The sequence below is a fragment of the Salvelinus alpinus genome, chromosome 16 (assembly GCF_045679555.1).
Source record: "Salvelinus alpinus chromosome 16, SLU_Salpinus.1, whole genome shotgun sequence".
Taxonomy (NCBI): domain Eukaryota; kingdom Metazoa; phylum Chordata; class Actinopteri; order Salmoniformes; family Salmonidae; genus Salvelinus; species Salvelinus alpinus.
Genome location: NC_092101.1, coordinates 25,309,297 through 25,331,669, shown reverse-complemented (window position 1 = coordinate 25,331,669; position 22,373 = coordinate 25,309,297). Strand labels below are relative to the sequence as shown.

The 22,373-nt window shown below is 41.2% G+C and overlaps 1 protein-coding gene across 2 annotated transcripts in view; it reads right to left on the bottom strand.

Annotated features, from left to right (window-relative positions):
* Positions 1 to 3,123: 3,123 nt before the first annotated feature.
* Positions 3,124 to 22,373, bottom strand: part of LOC139541191 (inactive N-acetylated-alpha-linked acidic dipeptidase-like protein 2) — a 340,439-nt gene continuing 321,189 nt past the window's right edge. For both annotated transcript variants that reach the window (XM_071345568.1, XM_071345567.1), the window contains exons 12-14: positions 10,073 to 10,166; positions 6,428 to 6,626; positions 3,124 to 3,460 (exon numbers count right to left, since the gene is read on the bottom strand). In XM_071345568.1, coding sequence (XP_071201669.1) covers positions 3,274 to 3,460; positions 6,428 to 6,626; positions 10,073 to 10,166 — 480 coding nt within the window. In that variant the 3' untranslated portion in view covers positions 3,124 to 3,273. The remainder of the gene's footprint in view (positions 3,461 to 6,427; positions 6,627 to 10,072; positions 10,167 to 22,373) is intronic.

Sequence of the window (22,373 nt, the reverse complement as noted above, 5' to 3'; positions counted from 1 at the left end):
CACTAAAGCTGAACTATTTCCATGTAGATGTCAACCATTCCATGTATTCCTTCATTGGATAAACAGACCTACAGCCTACATAATAATACAACTAAGCACTTCCTCAAACTGCCATTTTCCTATAACACCCTTGATGATGGCAGTAATTTTTGGCAGTAATTTTCCCTGTCTTTAAAACTCTTTAACATATAAAATACTGTAAAAGAACAACAAGATCATGCCAATGTAGCATTTATTGCATATGATACCAATGACATGGGGATTCAATACATGATAGTTCCTGCTTGACCAGCTATATTAAGAGATATTTAAAGAAACAAATCCCAAAGGAATTTCAAGTGGCCAAAACCCTGATATCTATTACTTAAGAGACTAGAGACATGATCACAATTTACAACAATATAAGACTTGGTAAACTCACAATCAAGACTCTTAGTGCAAATACATGCAATATTCATGCCAGTCAATGCAGTATTTCATGTAACACATCATGCAACACATCTAACTTGTGTAATATTATATGATTGTACAAAGCATCACATAAATAAATGTACAATTGAAGACATTTGATATAGCCTCTTTGAAGCTCATGGTCCAACTAAAAGCTACTATATTTGGAGGTACAGTAAGAGCATAACAATCTGCCATTTCATACTACATACTACAGTGAATGATGGAACTACGTCCATACTTACCATGCTTCCAGATAACTCATACCAAAGGCTTGTTGCTGTTACCTTATAAAAACCTTTTTTCATGTAACAAAAAAACATTCACCTGTTCGCCTGTTATAAAGGGCATTTTATATGCTACTATGCATGAACAATGTCCGCTTCTTAATGATAAAATAAACGAATACAAATCCTGTAATGAAGTTATGAAATGGTCCTCTGTAGAAGTCCTCAGAAGAGTATTAATTGACCAATTTTAAGGAATGAGACTACTGGCTTTTTATAATTTCTCATTATTTTCATGCCACTAAAAATGTAGTAGGCCTACTGTTGTTGAATTAATCCTAAACTAATAGGGTTTTATAAAGCACACACTTCATTTTTGGTATCGAAATCAAACAGATTCCTCTATTCAAGCAAAATAACAATGTACACATGTACTATTGACATCAGCCGAAGAACCTTTCTTAAAGCATTCATGATTTTCAAATAAAGGCACGTACATAATTTAAAGCTCAGCTAATATTGTAGTCCCTGAATGAAGTGTTCCTAAATAGCCATTACATTTCTTTTGAAAAGTTAAGTCAAGTACAATTTTTTTAACAAAATATCATTAAATCCTTATTATGAATTCCAGTGACCTTTATATCACAAATTTGTAAAAACGTTATCAAAAACACAATCTCTAGTGCAAATGTCTTATAATGATGACAATAATGATGATGGACAAAGGATTACATTGGCATAGGAAACTTTTGGGGACAGTTCCACTACCTTCAAAATCCACATTTATCCTTGAGATGGACACAACAGCATTACATAACCCTGCAATTAAGAAAATATCACTTAAACCCTCAAATAATAAGCAAAACAAATGACGTACATTGCAATATGCAGGTTGTCATTTATTGGTATGATTGATGTACTGGAGGCAGCTCTGAAGGGTAGTCACTAGCTGGCACAGCCACAATGTAATAAAATCTGATTTTAAACATAACCCTAACCACACTGCTAACCTTATGCCTAACCCTAGCCTTAAATTAAGACCAAAAAGTGATTTAAAAAAAAAATCTAATAATTTGTACGATATAATATAGACAATCTTGACTTTGCCTCGAGCGCTTGTAGTGGAAATCGCTCAGCGCTGCCTCGAAGACAAGATTCATCCCAATGAATGTCAACGTTCATGCAAAAATAACACATGAAGAAGTCTACCATGAACAAAGCATAACAAATAAGTTAAGTCAAATAACAGCTACTGTAATACTACACATGTCATCGTCAGTCCATCCTTACTGTATGTACAAATAGAGAAAGTGAGGTTTGTTTTGTAGACAACCACACTACTCTTGTCCATTGGTATTGCCATTACTTCTATATCAAAGTATTGCAGAGACTTGCCTGTTTTTAATAACATTGATCATTGAGGACTCCAAGTAATTCAGAGTTATTAGAAAAATACGGATATCACATTTCACTTTGGGTACGAGACATTATCAAAGATGAATTATTATTTTTCAATATATCAAAGTAGAAGACAAAAACATCCAATAAAAGCACACATCTGGTAGAGAACACTTTACTGTGCTGGTTATTGGATTCAATCATATAGTGCATGAGACACTGAAAAATATAATCATACAAAATGCAGTTTTCAGGGACTTCAAATCAAAATCAAATCAAATTTAAGCATCCTTAACGCCAGCTTGGGTCTGCAGTCAAGACGGTAATGCGTATGACTATTATAAGAAGTGCGGTTGAGCATGTCAACTGTCAAAACAGGCCATGTCACACCGCTGTCACTGTTTACCTCACCAATCATGCCTCTGTAAATATAGCTAATTTCTCACACACTTACTATAATCCAAACATCATGTTCTCCTCTGCTCTGTCATAGATACACATTAGCCTTGCCTGTAGAAAATCACAAGGTACAATGAGAGCAGAACAGAGGGTTGGTGTGCTTTCAGCAGAACTAAGAGCATGGAATGGTGTCATACTGTATGTTTTGTTTGAATGTTTAGACAAAGGCAGAGATTGTTCAATAGTGCATATGAGCATAAACACATCCAGCTGGCCTTATAGTGTTTATCCACTCGTGTAAAAACATGCTGTAGTCAGTGACGCATTACTCACTTCAAAATGCATGTTTATCTATCAAGCTCTGCGTGGTTGTGAATCGCTCTGTCTTGTAGATTTAGCTCACTCCTGTGTTCCAGTGCTTCTTCACGTTCTCAGTTTATACGTGCCTGCCTGTCTGGCGTTGTTCCAGACAGCCAGACAGACATGTATAAATGAGGCATTAGGACATCTTGGATAGCCCAGCACTTTCATTGACAGCCAGAAGGATCTAGAAGAAATCAACATTGCTTATTGAATGTTTCATAAACCTGAACACATTAGGCGCTCAAGAAGAATAGTTCGAGAAGGTGTCCCGGTCTCTTCATATTGCTTTAGTGTGATCTCTTTGTAAAAAAAAAAAAAGTGCCACACTTCATTGTGCAGAGTGAACTTAGGTATCTGAGGCACGTATGCAGATACCATTGGTCTAGGCAGTGCAGCCATACAGTGCCTCTAACCTTGGCTGATTGGTTTCGTTGGGTCAATTTGTGTCATCTGGACTGTTTTCAAAGAGGTCAAGCCCACAGCGAATGAGTTTTTCAGCTGAATTGATGGCGTTTATTATCAGTGACAGAGACTTGTTTACAGCGTTGTGTTTTAGTGGATCCAGGGGGTACTTCAGTATGGAGAACTGGGGGAACTTCCCATTCAGACTGTACAACAGGTTCCTGGATCACAGGGGAACAAACAGACCACAGGTAAGTATTCACATTCACTAACTGCTAATTTTCCTGTAAAAAAAACCCTCTTCATTAATAATACCTACTGTATAATTGCTTGACACTGTGAGAGATATTGTACATACAAAATGATCTTGTCACACCCTGTTTTCTGTCAAATATAGGTTACACAATACTGTTGGAAACACAAAACCTTCCCTGTCTATCTATCTGTTTCTCCATCCTTCACACATCCCCTTGGCCCCATCTGGACACAGTAGCAAGAATCAATCTAATTTAGAATCTCAAAACTAAACAGCAGTCAGATACATTTCATGCTACAGGCCATGGTGTAGTCATTTGTAGGTAACAAATGAGCAGCTTTTGGATCGTTCCTCTTCATGCATCTGAATCGCACATTGATTTCTTTGGAATCTGGCTGCACAGCCCCTAAGCAGAATAAATAAGGCAATTCTTCTTAGGTAAACAGGTTAGCCTGCCATCATGACCTTCAGGCTTGAGTTTATACAGTGATTAAGCTCCTCTTTTCTGTGGATGAGAAACGCTTTTTAACTTTCAGGTCCTTTTGAGGCTGACTGAGGAATAATTAGAGAACCATTTTGTGTTCCCCTAAAAGGTATGGTTGAGCTTCATTCATGTGAATAAATTAGACTACCCCCCAGGGCCTAGGATGGGCTGTTGACTGAAGAGTGAACTACTGCACAGGGTCTCATGCAGAACTTCATCCATCTCTCAAGGCCACTCATGCTGCAGTGCCAAGGACAAGCGAGTTCACTAAAGTTCTTATAATTTGTGTCTTTCTAAAATTTCAACATAATGTTGTAGTAATAAAAATGTGAACATCAATTGGTTCTTACTTTACATACATGCACCCACATACACATACATAATATGTTAGCCCTCAATACTATTTCTTGCCCTTGAGCAGGCGCTTACTTTTATACTGTAGGACAAAGCAGTTTTGAATTGTAAGGCATTCTTGTTGTCAGAAAGGCTGCATGGTGAAATCCCTCCAAGTGTAAGGATATCTAATATTGATCTCAAGTCCCTTGTAACCCTGCATACTTTTTAAATGGAGAAAGAATTCTCCTGCACAACAGAACAAACTAGGTTTAACTACACTAGTCTGTTCCCCCGGTGTCAGTCACAGAACATCAATTCCTTGCTGACAGCATGAAGACGTTTGTTTTAGCCACTCTCTCAGGCCTTACAGAGTGCTTTTTAATGCCATCCATCTCCTCTGTCTCAGCCTGGTCAAATAATTCACAGCTGTCTCCAATGCCTCACAGTGCTTTGGGGGATACCAGATTGACAGTACAGTATTGTATGTATCAGTATCCATTTCCTAGAAATCATAATTGAATAATAAGTTTGGTTCAGTCGGTTCAGTCTGAACCGTTATCAAATCTTTGATTGCATTTGACAGGAATTGATTATTTACGAAACCTGAGGTGAGGAAGTTCAGCTCATCCTTTTCACTATGAGCTTCCTGGCATGCTGTTTCTGTTTCCTCTCCTATAACTATTAGGAACAGCTACGTTTCTCTCAGACAAAGGGCATGAATTCCCATTAGTGGTCTGGGTAATAAGTGTACACACAGCACAGTGGGGAAACAGAGGGGCCAGTCAGTTGGGACTAATTCCCAGCAGTAACAGGGAGTGTGCTCAGAGTGCGGTAATGACTAGATACTGGCTTGTAAGGGCCCAGAGCACCTGATCTATTTCATACACCTTGATCTAATTTAAATCACATCACACCAGGATATGCTGATTACCATCTGATTACAATCACATGTCTCTTTGACAACTGCAGTTTCTCGTATGGTATACCCGGCGTCTGTACGAAGTAATTAAACAAACAACAACACAATTGGTGGGAGTCAGACAGGTTCAACACTCACAGGAAAAAAATATTGCAATTCCCATGGTCAGCACAGGGAATATGTATACTGCAAATCTATCTATGTATGTTGATTAGTCACCTCTTGTTATAGCTCTGTGTCATGTAGCATCTCACCTGACCTATCATCCTCATGCAAATTACAGTAATGCCATGAACATTCTAATGCATCTGAAATCTTTCCCTCCACACACACCATGACCCACCCATCAGCACAATAGCTCCCCTATCTACTGTACTGTATATGCTCCACCAATATAAATGTACTCCTGTGCAAGGCTCACGTCAAACCCAGCATCACCAAGTCTCCCAGCCCTGTCTCCAGCTCTAGAGGCAGTAGGAAGGGAGTCATTATACCGCCCTTTGTAGGATTAGACTGATCTAAAGCTAGTAAAACCACAGTGGTTAGCTAAGTTAATTACATTCAGACAAAACAAAGAAATAGACAAAATGTAGATTGTGGCATGTACTGTAGATTTCTGAGAAAAGGATACTTCGTTATTAGGGAGCCAATTAAACAGCAATGTTTCTTGAGGATTATTGAACAGTTGAATTCAATTTTTGTGCTTTGGTTCTAATGGTAGCTTAGTGCAATTAGATTATAATAACAAACATTACATTACACTACACTACAACTGTGCTGGCTCTCAGGGAGGCAGACCCATTCATGGAAAACTAGCTAGCTAAAGGTAATTATAGAGATTCACAGTGATGTGCAGTCAGTAATGTTCCTCGATGGTCTTTCATTCAATAAGAAACAATGGTGCACACTCTAATCACACTCAATAGATGGGCTCCAGGTGGATTGAAAAGTGACTTCATAAAAAGTGTCAAATGTATAGTTCCCATGGTCACCATTATTGACTTAATTGACTAATCACAATTAATAGATAATGTTTAATGAATGCCACAAGGCATTTGAGAGCTTTGTAATTAGCTAGCATATTGTGCCCAGATTTTCAAAGCAGCTCACACCCTTACCTTCACAAAATGTCCTCAGGTAATAGAGTGATGGTATGCTAGCCTAGCACATACAGTACAATCTGCTCCACCTACCTGTAGACACCTGGAGGGGGCTGGGGGACCATGAAGCTCTTCTCCAGGTCCCGGAGCACGTCGTTCAGCATGCGGACATGGGAGGGGTCCCTCTCCTTGGGGTCATTGGCTGGACGCATGGTCTCAGACTGGAGGAAGGCTGAGCTCTCTCTGAGGTAGGCAGCTGCTGCCAGCAGTCTGGGGGTCCTCAGGGGATCATCTATAGTACATCAACACAGACACAGGGCAGGGATTGGCTGTTATGGGTAAAAGGTGGAGGTGGACGATGTTTGGTTGGCTAAAATCTAAGAAACATCTCTTACACTACTGCAACTACCTTCGATATCCTTATCCTTAGCCCAATCTCACCACTCAATTACAACAAAGTAAAACTAGTTCAGAACTATTTTCGATTCATTTTACTCTGCGCTTGCCACAAAATCAGATATGGATATGGGTCTGTTAGTCAGAGTCTTACAACAGCCAGAACCAATTGGACATTAAGGCAACGTCACTGCTTAGAGTCGACATATCAGTAGAACATTCAATTATTCAGTAGTAATTAAAGATTCATTAAAAAGCCCCCCCTGCCATGTATGTAGGGATACTCTAATTGACAGTGTCATTAATTACAACTTATTCAGAGAATGATATGCTCATTAGAAAATAAAAACAAAACAAAGCACATTTACATGTGTCATTATGAATAAATTACATTTTGGTTAATTATGTGACCATATTTATAGTGTTACATAATGACCATCAGGTTAGATTGCACTGCTCACCATTAATGAGTTACATTCATACTATATGAACAGCATGACATGGCTGCTTCTTAGGCATTAAATTATAGACTTCCAACAATGCACTGTCCTCGGCTGTCACCTGTACAGACACATTTCTCTTGCTCTGTTTTTAAATCATGTCAACAACATTTGTGGATGGCTGAAAAATTGATGTGCCGATTATTACATTCAAATTAATTGGTTTGTCCCTTACACAGAAACATATTTGTTATAAAAGCGTTGGCCTCAATATTTCTGTAACACATATGAAATATCAGGTTAACATTTGTTGTTTCAACACTATATGCATGAATCCTAGTCAAGCACTAGAGAGAAAAACATCAATGTCACAACATGTCTAAATAGTGTTTGCTAATAAGCTAGTCGCCACATCGAAAGTTTTCCGTTCCATTATGCCTAAGTGAAAATAACCTTGACTGTGGCCGTGTGCTGCATGCTTATATGTGGCTCCATTAAAGCCTGCTTTTTCTCCATTTCACTTCTCTTTGGTGTTTGTTAGATGAGAGCAAGGCTGGGGCATGGCATTGAGTGGGAGAGTCACAGGAGAATATGTACACCATGCAACTACTCAGGGAATAAAGGAGAGAAAAGACAGGATAAAAATATCCAAAGAAAGCTGTTCCCTTCTACAAATGTAAATGTCTTTCTCCCTACTGAGGGAATAGGAGTTGTGAAATATGTGGGAGGAATGCTGTAATCTATCACACATTCTGACACGGAGGGACGTGGAGGGACGATTGTGTTGGCATAGACCCTGCTGAGATTTGATGGAGAGAACTTAACACAACTCAGGAAGCCACCTTTAAAAATGTTTAGCACGCACGCACGCACGCACGCACACGCACACACACACACACACACACACACACACACACACACACACACACACACACACACACACACACACACACACACACACACACACACACACAATTTTCTCCTTTTCTAGAACTGATTGGCTTCAAAGTGCAGCTACTGTACTTCTGAAAAAATGCAAGTTACCAAATTGTTAATTTTGAATAAAAAGTGAACAAAAGATTTTGAAGGTTTCAATTAGCCATGCCTGTTTGATCTCAGACAATCCATTACTCGTCCTCATGAATAGTGCAATTTTATGTGGTGTCTGAAAATACATTTACTGTTCCAATCCCAAAACAGCATGAGGCTGGGCTAAAATCCAGGGATCAACCCAGAAACCTCAAATTATTTATTTACCTCTCTCTCATCTCCCTTCTTTATTTTTAACCACAAAGATAAAAGCATTCTATATTTAATTCAACCTGTTTGCGACTGAGCTTCTAAAGGCATTAGTTCCCTGACCCTGCGACGGGAGAGACCACGGCCAGGTAATCATTCCATCTCAATCACAGAGCCGCCTCGTTTGTGGACATTAGTCTTGGATAAAGAAGCGGAACCGCAGTGGTTACCACAATGAGGCATCATGAGTAAGTTATACATATCAGTGTTTCACAGTCTAAGCAGCTGTCTGCAATGCAGAGTGAATTGCGAGATAGAAACCTAATTTGTGTTTTAAATGTTTACTGGCCATGATGAGGACCCACTGTATCAACAGATTCTCTACAGTACCATGGCTGTATGAGCACTGTATGAGCACCACACAATGTTAACTCAGTGTAAAATGGTACCTTCAATCAAATACAGAATGACAAATATATGGAAAAGGAAGTGTTATACATTTTGTGTGAAATTATTACAATAACGGAAACTACCTTAAAGTAATCAAATATTTGAAACCAATGATATAGCATTTCTAATCATACACGGTGCACCACCTGTGTGTAATTCAGTAGACAGTGACTATGCAGAGCAATGGGAATATGGTTGATCTGATATATAACTACTAGGACACAGTTTTATGGACACTGAGCCAGGAGAGACAAGATTATGTGGTGATTATGCACCTCATCTGTCCTACGCTCGCTCTGTCTGCATGAATATTTAACATTACAACCAAATAACAACTCTGATGCACAAGGTCAGGATGAGAAGTACAATTTATCAGTTTCCTCTACAAGTCCATGAGAGGTGACAGTAAAGTAAACCAAAGAGGTCTGTAAGTCTGCATTATCATTAATTGCTTTTAAAGTATAGGCTATATCCAATTCTAACTTCCTTTAAAAATACATTGAGCCTTTGGGAGGGAGGGAGGGAAAACCCAAGCTATTGGATTGTTTGATGAAGTAGTGGTGAGATGAAATACCACTTCCTGGCTTTGTCAAATGTTCATTCTCATCCTGTGTGACATAACAGAACTCAGGTCTGAGACGAAAGAGGCAGTCGAGTCCAAGGCTGGCGAAAAGAAAGATGACCTGGCCAGGATTTAAATTTTACAAATGCAAAAATCAAGGTCACTTGGCATTGGACTCATGAGGCGTGATAGAGGCGATCGATATGTCCACCTAAACAGATGATCTGCCTCTAAATCATTCTTATGGGAGAGAGAGAGAGAGAGAGAGAGAGAGAGAGAGAGAGAGAGAGAGAGAGAGAGAGAGAGAGAGAGAGAAGGAGGGAGGGAGGGAGGGAGGGAGAGGAGGAGAGGGGGACCTGCTGTGGCCTGGTGCTGGCTGGCTGGGTGGGTGGACTGCAGATATGAGTTATGTCACTGCATAGACCCACGTGGCTCAGCAAACAACCAGAGCACCAATAGATGCTTCATTCACTTCACTCCGATGTGGGTATTGCACAATAGTTCAATTGTTCATTGTTGTTTTGTCATGCATGTTTGATTCAGTCGAAGATAATAACATAGCAGTACAAATTCAATGATGGCTGAAAAAGTCCTTCATTCATGCAATATCATGAAACGCCAAAGGATAGAATAAACAAGATTGTGTCTTACCTTTGAGTTTATTCTGGACATCCAGGGCGATATCAAGAGGATAGAATGGAAGTACTGGATCATTGACGAGTCGAAGAATGACCTCTGCTGTCATCTAAATAAACAACAGAACACAGTTTAAAGCCTGTAGTACTGGATCCAAACACAGTTAAATGTGTTACAAATGACTTCTTGAGTGAATCCCATGGTGAATACTACTCATAAAATAATAAAGTATGTTGTTGTTGTATTTGTTGTTGTTGTTTTCCTCCCTGCAAGAAACAGTGTGCTCATCAATGCACTGAACCACAACTGTTAGTTCAATAATATCCTTTACCAGCTTTAGACTGCCATTGCCAATCTACTCATTGATTTGGTTCCACTCTCAGTTGGTAGCTTTCTAAGCCCTCTGGATGCAACAAGGCAACACATTGTTCCATATCTTGCTCTATATCTAGACAGAATTCAATACTCGCACAGCTGACCTCCACCCTACCTAATCAACCTTTACTGAGCAACGCAAATCCCACAGAGTATTACATAGACTGATATCAGAGGTGCACTCAGTCAGTCAGCATTCTGCATGTAGTCCATTGGTCGACCCAGTCCAGCAGAATGCAGGGAATGAGAAAAGGTCACTTATCAGCAGTGTTTCTTCCGCCTGACCTACTCTGGCCTTAGCAGAGAAAAGCAATTGGCCCGCTTCTTTGTGAGGAGTCTGTTAGACGCTGACCCCAGTTAGTGTGCTCAGTGACATAGACACCTGTGATGGGTGCTGAGGGTTACTGTTTCCCCCGGCCAGCCCCCAGGGTCACCCAGGCTGGGGACAGCCAGGCCACTGACCCTCTCTCTATGGGTGGTCCATAGACCCAGGCTGGACACCACAGACCTCTGTCTTCAGTCCACATTACTGGGGATAACTAGGGGTTGGACACACTCCCCACTCTGGGCTGGACCTCTGGAACCATGACCGTGGGGCATAGAAGATTGGAAGCTGTAGCTAAACATAATCTGTTTACATTTGAGCTACTAGACTATTGTTGAATGATTGTTGTAAAGAAAATCTCAAATGACACTTGTATTTTACTACTGTATACTACCCAGGTTGGTGTTTTAAGATTCTAGTCGAGTATTCCTATTTTATAGCACTTTTCTGGTGTTTATTAAATCACCTACAGTGTAAGTTCTGTAGGCTGCTGGGAAATCAATCACAGAGGGAAAAGATTAGACCATTGATTTGAGTGAAGTGAGTAATAAGCATACATCAAGCCTGTTTAATGTTCCAGACAGAAAAGACCACTGATTTCTTATTTATGGCCTTGTTTTTGGATCATTGCTCTACGGATGGCAGAACAAAAGCATACAACATAAAGAAGGGAAAAGAAAGGTGAAGGAACAAAATATGACAATGTGAAGGTCCTGGGAAGACAGCAGACCAAACCAGCTGGTTACATGTCCATTCCTTTCCACCAGACTTTCAGAAAAGTGAAATACACTAGTGCGTGACTTCATTATTCTTCCACATTAATATTTTGATGTAGGTTAGTGATTATACAGTATTTGAAAACAGAGAATTTGACATTCTTTCCCAATATAAAAAAACAGCCCAACTAATTCATTGGAATGCTAACATCAGTGATGCAGGCAGTCTGGAATAATATTTTATAGGCTTAGCATCCAATGATCCCATATTGGCCCCAAAATATCGTTACTAAATATGAATGTCAATGACAGACCAGTTGAATGCTCTAAATTTCCTTCCTAAAATGTAGATATAAGTTGAAATCCCAATTAGGTCCACTTCGTTTGACTGAACTTTATTATTGTATTTGCACCAGGTTAACACTGTGGCCTGTCCTTTCCACTCTCCTGCCTCCCTCTGAATCTCCCCTCCAGCGCTGAGTGAGATTGCTTACCTGCCCCTGAGAAGCTGTCAGTTTGTCTGTACTGGGGGTTTTAAATCCTGCCTACCTTTCTCTCCGGGACATGGCCAGGCACTGCAGGGCTTTGTGGGGGAATATATTTGTGTACATTACAGAGTAGGAGAAAGAGGTGGAGGAGGAGGAGGCCAGGCAGAGAGAGGAAGCACACTGTGGTTATTGACAGCAGAGGGCTCCCTAGGAGAAGCTTGCAGAGGACCATGCTAATTCTCAGCAGAGGAGACAGGACCAATAAAGCTCAGAGCTCAGCTACGTACTGTTGAGGACGTTTGTCTCTAGTGCTGTGTTAACCCATTTCAGGGGTCAACCCACACATCACGGTCAGACAGATGAGTACTACTGCGTGTGTCGTCTTATTTAAAATCAGTCACTGCTGACCACAAACAATGTTTGTACTGATCAGTGTCAGCTGAGAGAATAGGTTGTAATTCCTGACTCAATGGCCAAAGGGCTTGATAGAGCTTAATTGGTGACTGAAATCCAGTGCATTCTCTGAATAAAACATTCAAACTGAATGATGTAACACTGCATACTGGCACATAATTATAACACATGAGCATGTATAAAACACCAGTTTCTTTGGCTCACCACCATACACAAAGACACACCTCACTTCCCTTGTTTCTCAGCCCAGCCAATACCTCTACATCCTCACTGGAGATCCATTCCACTCTGTGCACTCCACAAACACTCAGACATTTACAGTAGCAATGCCTCATTATTTTCAGGTACAAAAACTTGTTTTATTTTTAGCCACTCATCTCTTAGATGGTTGGGCTATTACACAAGAGACATTGACCCTTGAAACCACTGCAGAGGAGCATCATGGGTATTTTATTTTGTTGCTTGTTTGCTTGCGCAGGTTTTTAATTGAAAACAATTTCATCTATATGTAAGAATAGTGTATAGCACTCGACCGTGTTTATGAGTACACACAACTGATGTGTCACGATGGTCTAATGAATTAACGGACCAAGGCGCAGCGTACGTAGAGTTCCACATGTTTATTAAATGAAACTCACAAAAACAATGACGTTCTGTAGTGCTCACAGGCATCAACACAAAAACAAGATCCCACAAAAACCAGTGGGGTAATGGCTGCCTAAATATGATCCCCAATCAGAGACAACGATAAACAGCTGCCTCTGATTGGGAACCATACCAGGCCAACATAGAACACACTAGATCACCCACCCTAGTCACACCCCGACCTAACCAAAATAGAGAATAAAAGGCTCTCTATGGTCAGCACGTGACAGTACCCCCCCCCCCCCCCCCCCCCCCCCCAAAGGTGCGGACTCCGGCCGCAAAACCTGACTCTATAGCGGAGGGTCCGGGTGGGCCTCTAGCGTCGGTGGCGGCTCCGGTGCGGGGCGAAGTACCTACTCCGCTCGTGGATTCGCCAGCATCGGTGGCGGCTCTGGTGCGGGACTTTGCCCCCGCCCAGACCACGGGTCCGGCCACGGAGCCGGGTAGAACGCCGTGCCCGTACTGGGCATCGGCGCAGAGGAGGGCCCCGGCCATGGAGCTGGGTTGTACGCCGCACCCAGATAAATTAAACTATTTAAGCCACAGGTTTCTACCGCAATATAAAAGAGGTGGTCAGCATCACACAATGACTAATTTTATGACAATAATCTAAGCCTATTCACTTATTTTATATGACATTAAATTGACAACAACAACAGAAGTTGAAGGCATCCCCATGACCAATGCTGTATCAATAAGTACAGTATCTAAGCAACTGAACCATTAGTACACGAGTTGGTTTGGTGAACTATGCTCACACAGTGCATATAACCTCAGTGGGCTAACACAGTCTTTAGGGACTCAATACCTACATTCGAGTAAGGATGCTAAATCAGTTCCACGATGAAGGATCTCAGATTGAGAATATCTTCACACAGCTTCATCATGTTGATGGCTGAACAGATGGTAGATACTAGTAATGTACAGTTTCCATCAGTTAGGTCTAGAGCCCAGAACAGCGTGAGGGCAACATTTCTGCAGGGAAATGCACAGACATATTTAAGCAACAGTCAAACATTTGTTTGGGAAAATAACTGATGTCCTCTGCAAATTCCTTTAGCCATAATTAAATTGAACGAAATGACAGGATAACGCCGCCAGCAGACTGTTCAGGCAAATTCACTAAATATTGGCATATCTGAAAGTAAATTACCTTTACTTCCACCAATAGCACCAATAGAGTGACATATGCTTTTAAGCAAACAATTCCAGTACCACTATAGCATTTATCACATCATGTTCTACAGTCCCCAAGACAACCTCATCATTAGTCTGGTCATGCGCTGGGATACAAACTGGGTGAGCCAGTGATTGTGTCTGGCTAGTGATTTTTATTTGCCAGAGCCCTGTTAGATCACTCAATGGAACTTATTGGTTGGTCCTTAAAATAAGGGCTACCAGAAACAGCACTTAATTAATTAACGGTTTGTGGACCATTGCAGATCCTTGTCTATGCATGCAATATTTCCAGCAAGATTGATTCTATGTCTTGGCAGCCTTCTGCTCCCTTCATTAAGATAGCAGATGGCACAGGGTTTGTTAAGGGTTAAATAATAAAGAAGACAGATTGGGGGTTGTTTCTGAGAGCTGGTTTGCAGAGTGTTTGTCACTGCGTATGCAAAGAAGTTCTGCTAAGAAGTTCTGAATACAAGAGCAGGCCTACCTGGACCTGTGCAATCGAAGTGTAGAGAGTATTTCAAATAACTCCATAGGTTTTTTAAATGCGCAAGACCTAACAAAGTTCATTTATAGAAGAAAAACAACTTCGCACAACTTCACAATTTATTAATAATGAGCTAAATCCGTCCCTAACACCCAACATGACAGCATCATAGCTAATTCATTTCCCATATCCAACTACAACGAATATCAATTTTTATGACTCCTAAATGAGATCTATACAGTTCCAGGATAGCATTATGAAGGCATTGTGACAGATGGTTCAAGTAAAGGCTAACCAATTATCTATAAATGTTTTTTCAATTTTTACAAAATTCTCCAAAACAGGACAGAATCTCAGAGCAGATATAATAGTAGTAAGAATGAATATGCACAATTCAAGCATCTGCTAAAGACTGTGAAGGGAATGCAGGCTTTAAAATGCAAAGAAAACTTGGAGTTGGGTTTAAGCCAGGACCATAATCCAAGTCTCTTTTCTTCTTCCCACTACAGAGGAAAGGTTGCTATTAAAAGGATCAAATGCACTTTGTGGTTCCCAGCACCATATGGTCGCCCAGCATCTCAAAGTGTGTTGCTAGCACAACAAGGACGCCTATGCTAATGGATCTCTCTAAATGCTGGGCCCAAACTAGTGCATGGAGTAATACCTTTAAACCCACAGGGAAGTAGATGAAGAACTGAAGAACGTTGGCAGCTTTGATGATATCCTTTCTGTGCATAAGGCTAAACAGCATTTGGGGAGCAATGACTGTACACATCAAACAGAGGAGTATGTGAGTGTTAAAGTAGTGAGGTGGGTAATTGGCGTGGGCATGTGTGTATCTCCTTAAGGGAAAGGGCCTGCATGCCACTGCTCCTTTCATTTACAATCATGGGGCACCAAGAGAGAAGGAGGAGCTGTGATGACAGAACTCTTTAATAAACATAGCTGACAGATTCCTGAGAGGAGTGGCATGACCCAATCTCACATATAATTTCCTAAAAACACAATAAAATGGCACCTCTTTGCCCACTGCCAATCATCCGTGCCACTTTCCAAATTCACCGCTTCCCCCTCAGGAGCAAAGGCAGAGGGTGAACTCATGATGAGGATTTAGGTCTGCATATATTTTTAACAATTTCAATTTAAGTGCCATTTTGCCTAATAATAAATGCAGTTTAGGCTCTCTTAATTGGCTTTTGTGGGACTTCTAAAAACACTGCAGGGTCCATCGCTGAAGTGACTAATACAGTGGATCAGAGAAACGAGAAGCATTTCAAGTGTGAGAAAATAGAGATGACATTTGCTTGAATCAAAGAAACCCAGTCCCAATTCTAAAGCCTAATTAACATGAATAAAAAATAAAGCTTTGCTTATGCATTATGACATAAACAATAAATACCATTGATTTCAGTGTAAATCAGCTTGGTCATAATCAGAGACAATCATCTTTATTCTGATGTACACTGAGTGTACAAAACATTAAGAACACCTTCCTAATATTGAGTTGCACCTCTTTTGCCCTCAGAACAGCCTCAATTCGTTGGGGCATGGGCTCTACATGGTGTTGAATGTGCTCCACAGGGATGCTGGCCCATGTTGACTCCAATGCTTCCCTCAGTTGTGTCAAGTTGGCTGGATGTCCTTTGGGGTGGTGGACCATTCTTGATACACGCGGGAAACTGTTGAGCGTGAAAAGCCCAGCAGCTCTGCAGTTCTTGACACAAACCGGTTAGCCTGGCACCTAGTACCATACCCCGTTCAAAGGCACTTAAATATTTTGTCTTGCCCATGCACCCTCTGAATGGCACACATACACAATCCATGCCTCAATTGTCTCAAGGCTTAAAAATGCTTTCTTAACCTGTCTCCTCCCCTTCATCTATACTGATTGAAGTGGATTTAACAAGTGACATCAATAAGGGATCATAACTTTCACCTGTATTCATCTGGTCAGTCTATGTCATTGAAAGAGCAGGTGTTCTTAATGTTTTGTATACTCAGTGTATGTTGATATCCTGAAGCAAAATGCCCCACAGCCACAAGACATCTCTTTCAACAACCTTAGTTCTCATTTGATGAACAAGTATTCACATAATAACAGATCCAGTGGGTAGAAAGTATATATATCCTTGTATTGAGGTATGCACACCAGCATTTCAAACAAGAACAGTCCTAACAAAAATGACTTTGGGAATTGGTGAAGAAATTTGAAGCTCAAAAATGTTCCAGGATAACTCCCTTATGTGTCATCTTGTCTTGATTTTTTGTCTTTCAGTGTGAGGATATGAAGAGGCCTCAGTAGAGCAGAGAGCAATGGGATGTTTAATCAGGAGCTGTGATGGATGAACAGCGAGGCCAGGTTGGGCTGCCCAGGGAACTGCCGCTGCACTCTGCTGAGAGAGAGATGTCTGGGCAGCACCGGATCTGCTGACAAATTACACTCCTCCATTACAATGCACGTCAAATGGGCTTGTGTCAGCTCTCATACAATGAGTCTGCCAGTTGTGTTAGCCAGGTGATAAAGGAGCGTGTCGGCGAGACTGCCATCAAAACAGAGAGTAAAACCCCAGTGTGTCAGGGAAAATGACTCCTTGACACCTCGTCATGTTATATATTAGGGTGCAATAAACTCCCCCATTTAGGCTCCGGCTTGAGAGGTAGAGTGAAGAGAATTCACCACAGTCTCCAGCTACCTGGAATCTTTTTAACTCCTGTTTCTTTTCTTAAAGAGGTAAGCCAGGCAAGTAGTCCAATATCCTCCATGGTTTCTCCTTTGCCTACTATTTACCCTATATCTCCTGTAGCCTACATGAGTAGACAGAGGCTTTGATATTAATCAAGCGCAGCCGGTTCAGACAGGAAACCCGAGGATTGGCATCAGCGATGCATCAGCTGACGATTCAGCTGACGTCACACCAATCATATTCAACAAACACTTCCTGCCTTAAAAGATGCACAATGCAAAAATCGCACCGTCATTTCCTGGTTGCAAAAATTCTAAGAGTTCACCTAATTTCAGTTATGTGACAAAACAAACAAGTATGGTGTAGAGAATTATTGTACCATCTAAACTGCTGTGAAATACATTTTCCATCACCAAAAATATAGTATTTTCATCTGTTTGAAGCTGGAGTACAAAACTGAAAGTAACAGATGCAAAAACGAAACAAAAAACGGGAAGCATAGCGCACATGGAACAGATCTAGAGTTTCTCAGATCTACAGTTTCTTAGACTTGCTTTGAATGAGAATGACAGATTTATAACTCCCATTTCTATGTGAATTTTGTCGAGTTGTCCCAAAAAGTAACATATTGCAGCTTTAATATGGCAGTCTTTTTAAGCTGATCAGTTTTACACACACAGGTTCTGCTGCCTCTACTGCTGTTGCTTGCTCAATAGTATGCTGTTACATTTTCTTGAACCCACCCACCACCTGTTTGGTTTCGTTTCCTTCCTGCAGGGGAATTGGTACAGTGTACCTTGCCCACTTCCTGTAATTATTTTAATCTTAACATGATGCATGCTCTGGCAGTGAGATACCCAGAAGGAGCAGAGCCTGACGCAAAGACTAACGTATTGAATGTATTGTGATCTTATCTAATAAATGGTTAAATTAATACGTGCCGTTTTCTGTCTGAACTGCTGTTGCTAGCACATTTCATTGCACAGACGATATTTTCTTAAATTAGTCAGAGGTCATGGAATTAATCTCCATTTTTAAGGAAAGAACTGCATATTCAGCTCCATTTTGAAAGTGGGTATGTTTTAGTAGACATACTGTATGTAAAAATGGATTCCACATAAACAGAGTTCTGTTCATGGTCTTATGAAACCTAGTCAGATAGAAAAATCTGACAATTTTCAGAAACAAAAACAAAGAAATTGCACGTTTTATCAAATCTAAATGGGACTATTTCATACTCACGTTTGACTGTACAGCATATTCACAAAGAAATCAGGCCCAATATTTCCCTTGACTACTTGTGGAGGAAAAAGCTGAACACGGTCAGATATCAAATTCACAAGTGAAGCTTTTGTGATTTCTCCTTCCCAGTCTAATGAACATCTTGGAGAGTTACACATGGCAGCACTGACAAAGAAACCAATAAATGACAATTAGGAGAGTAAGTCTGACAGAGCACCCCTGACGCATATTAATAGTCACTTTATATTAGTGAGAGAGACTGGCTTCATCCTCTACTGCACCTGTCTGGCTAAAATGGAGCTCAAATAAAGTGAGAATGTGCATGTGATTTCCTAACATGAAAAACAAAGCTGCTCTAATAGGGCAGAAGCCAGGGCAATGAATATTGTAGCCGTGACAGGCTGCTAGTCACATAGATCGTCTTACTTGCTACTTAACCTTCCTCTGCTAAAGCCTTAAACCTTATTTTTTGCTATGTATTGACCTGCTAGAAGCAGCCTCTATGGTATGAGAGAGAGAAGTTATGGCAGGACATTCAAGTGTGAATTTCTTATCTCTACCAAGACACATCAAACAGTTTATCCTGACAACTGGAGCTATCCACACATGAGATAAGGTTTGATCCAAATGAAAAAAACGAACTTTCATCCGTTTTTTGCGCTTCACATTTTACCCCTTAGGGATCTTCCAGGGTAATTGTAGATGATAACGTTGAGTCTTTCAATGGTGTCCGGCCTTGGTGTGTCAGCCTCACACAGCTAGACACAGATGAGCTTGGCACTCCGATTACATTTCTTTAGCCGCAGCTTAGTTTACCTGCCATGTCAAGCTCTCTATAACCCTCCTAACACAGCCCACTACTCCCCAGTCGATCTGGGGGTATAGGTATCAGGCTGCATACAGAGGGCGAGGGAGGCGTGGCATGCCAGCGGCGGTCTCAGCGTGCCACCGTGTCTCTGGTAGCCAGAGGGTGAGAAATCAAGATGGTGCTCTGCCTCCTGTCATTATAACACCTTGGCAGACCTGCATGCTGCCCCACCCCCAACTAGATGACAGACACTTTCTCTATTGACTCTCTCAGTTTCCTGCTGTACCCTCAAGGCAAGAAGTACATGAAAGGATCAAACCAGTATAGCAACTGTATTTAGTGATGAAAACTATGGCAATTTCCAGTTCTCTATTCAATGCCTACACAATCTCTATTATTTTCCTCTCTCTCATATTATACCACTGCTCCACTGGGTTAGAAACGAACCCACCCCTTGTCAGAATCATCCGATTCATTTTCTAATGACACTTTAAAATGTATGACCAAACCTCACTTAAATGTATGATGGGACAGATTGCAGGAGAGGTTGTCAGACTTGGGGTTAGGAGATTGATGATGAAGATGTTGAGTCCATCAAGCAGAATCAGTCATCAACCTTCACCTGTTAGTGCTGACTTTAGGCTACCCACCACTTCTCCCTGTTCCCCCTCCGGTCCAAGTTACACAGTCTGTATATACACAATGCAGAGCCTTCACTTTTATCTGGCTAGTTTAATTTCTTCCTGGCTGGCTCAGAAGAGAATGTGCCTAGGAGTCCGCCTCCCCCACTTCCTCCTCCCCTCACCCCACATCTCCATGCAGCCCCTGACAGCCAGTCTCCTGAGTGACACACTGACTGTATATCCCACTCTGCTCTACCTTGCTGGGCCGTTCCATTCACCTCAGAGGGCCAGGCTGCCTGGGAGAGAGTCTATGGCAGCTTCATTTAAACAAGTCACCATCAGAATGACTCCATCGCACTCTCTCTCTCTGTGTCCGCCACTTCTTTGTTTCCACTGATTCTCTTTGCTGTCCTTCCTCAGTAAACCTAGTCCCAACCCAGTTGGGGTCTTTACCCACGGCCAGGGTTAATCATCAAGTCTGTCCTGTTCCATTTCAAATACCGGGGCAGATATTTCCTCCTCAGATGTGTACAAGATAATCGTAGTCATGTACGAGATAACTATTCTATTTCCATTTCTCTATCTCTGCTTCCACAGAGGATGGATGGCATGCTATTACAGCAGGAGAGGACACTGTGCTTTCTTGTCCATGGTCTAGAGGTCTCAGGTACATATCAGTTGCTCACACAGGACAGAGCGGAATGTGACATGAGATAAGTGCAGCGTCTGTCCGGTAGTGAGGGGCTGGAGCACCTGAGGGTCCTTCGGGGAATCTGCACGCTCCACTAATCCTCAACTCCATGAGCCCTGTCTCCATCAATCTGGCTCTCTCTGAGAGAGGATCCATGGCAGTTAGTTCATCTCTATTGCTCTGCATTCACATGTTTACTCATGCGATGTGTTTCTTTCTCCCTTAGAACTAGAACCAAAGAGTTTGTTTTGACACAAATAAAGATTATTCTCTACATATGCTGATAAAAATAGCATAGTTTATAGTTTGTCTAACATTCTGGTTCTTATAATGGAGAAACAGAAATACTGAAGCCCAATCTCTGTATTTTTTCTTAGCCCATAAAGTTCCTCTGAAATTCCCAAGCTGAGCCAGCGGACATGGAGAGAGCCCCAGTCGCCCAGAGCTGTTCCTCTGGTCTCTCCAGCCCCGAGGTGGCTGTGCTGTGTTGTCCTGTGCAGCCTCCAGTGGGGACACACTGGCGGGGGTGATGGAGTGTATATGCATTTGGGGCTCGCATGATCGATGCCAACCTGCCATGCCAACTCGAGAGGAGCAGACTCAAACATACCTCATACTTTAAAAATTAGCTGCACAGAGTCCTACTGCCACCCCTTACCAGCTGGAGCCAAAACCACACATGACAAATGAGGACAGGGAGTGGTAAGCTATGCACAGAATCCCCTGCTACCTTTGCGAACAATATGAGAAAGCTCCTCGGAGACAAAGAGAATGAGGTAGACCTAGCTTGCATCTTTGCAACAGGGAACAAGCCCCAGCCACAGAGAGCTCATGAGGGAAATGGGGATAATGAAATATGCACATAAGAATCATCACAACTAATTTGCCTTCACATGTATTATTCTCGCCTTCTTTGAGCACCATGCATACAGTGTATACTGTATAATGCCTTCAGAAAGTATACACACCCCTTGACTTTTCAAACAATTAGCTGTGTTACAGGCTGAATTTAAAATGAATAAAATCAAGACTTTATTCCACTGAGATAGACACAAAATGCCACAATGTCAAAGTGGAATTATGTTTTTAGAAATGCTTACTAATTATATTTTCTTAAATTAAGCTGAAATGTCTTGAGTTAATAAGTATTCAAACCCTTGTTATCGCAAGCCTAAATACGTTCAGGAGTAAAAATGTGCTTAGTAAGTCACACAATAAGCTGCATGGATTCACTCTGTGCAATAATAGGGGTTAACATGATTTTTTAAATGATTACTGATCTCTGTACCCCACACAAACAATTATCTGTAAGTTCCCTCAGTCAAGTAGTGAATTTGAAGCACAGTGTAAGGTTCTGTATTTATTTTCTTAGTCAACCTTGTGTTCCGTTTCATTATGTTATTGAACGTAGCCGTGTTTCTTTGTGTTCTTGAACGTCTTTAATTTTGTTCATTGATTTCACCTGTGTTAGTTACTCACCTGGTCTCATCAGCTCCTTATTTAGTTCAGTTCATTCTGTTTGTGCATTTGTGAGGTATTGTTCGTTTTGACTCTACTAAGCCTTTTCTTAGCTAGTTTTGATTCACCTGCCTGTTTGTCTATCTGTGTATGACCTTTGCCTGCCTGTGACCATGATTCCTGC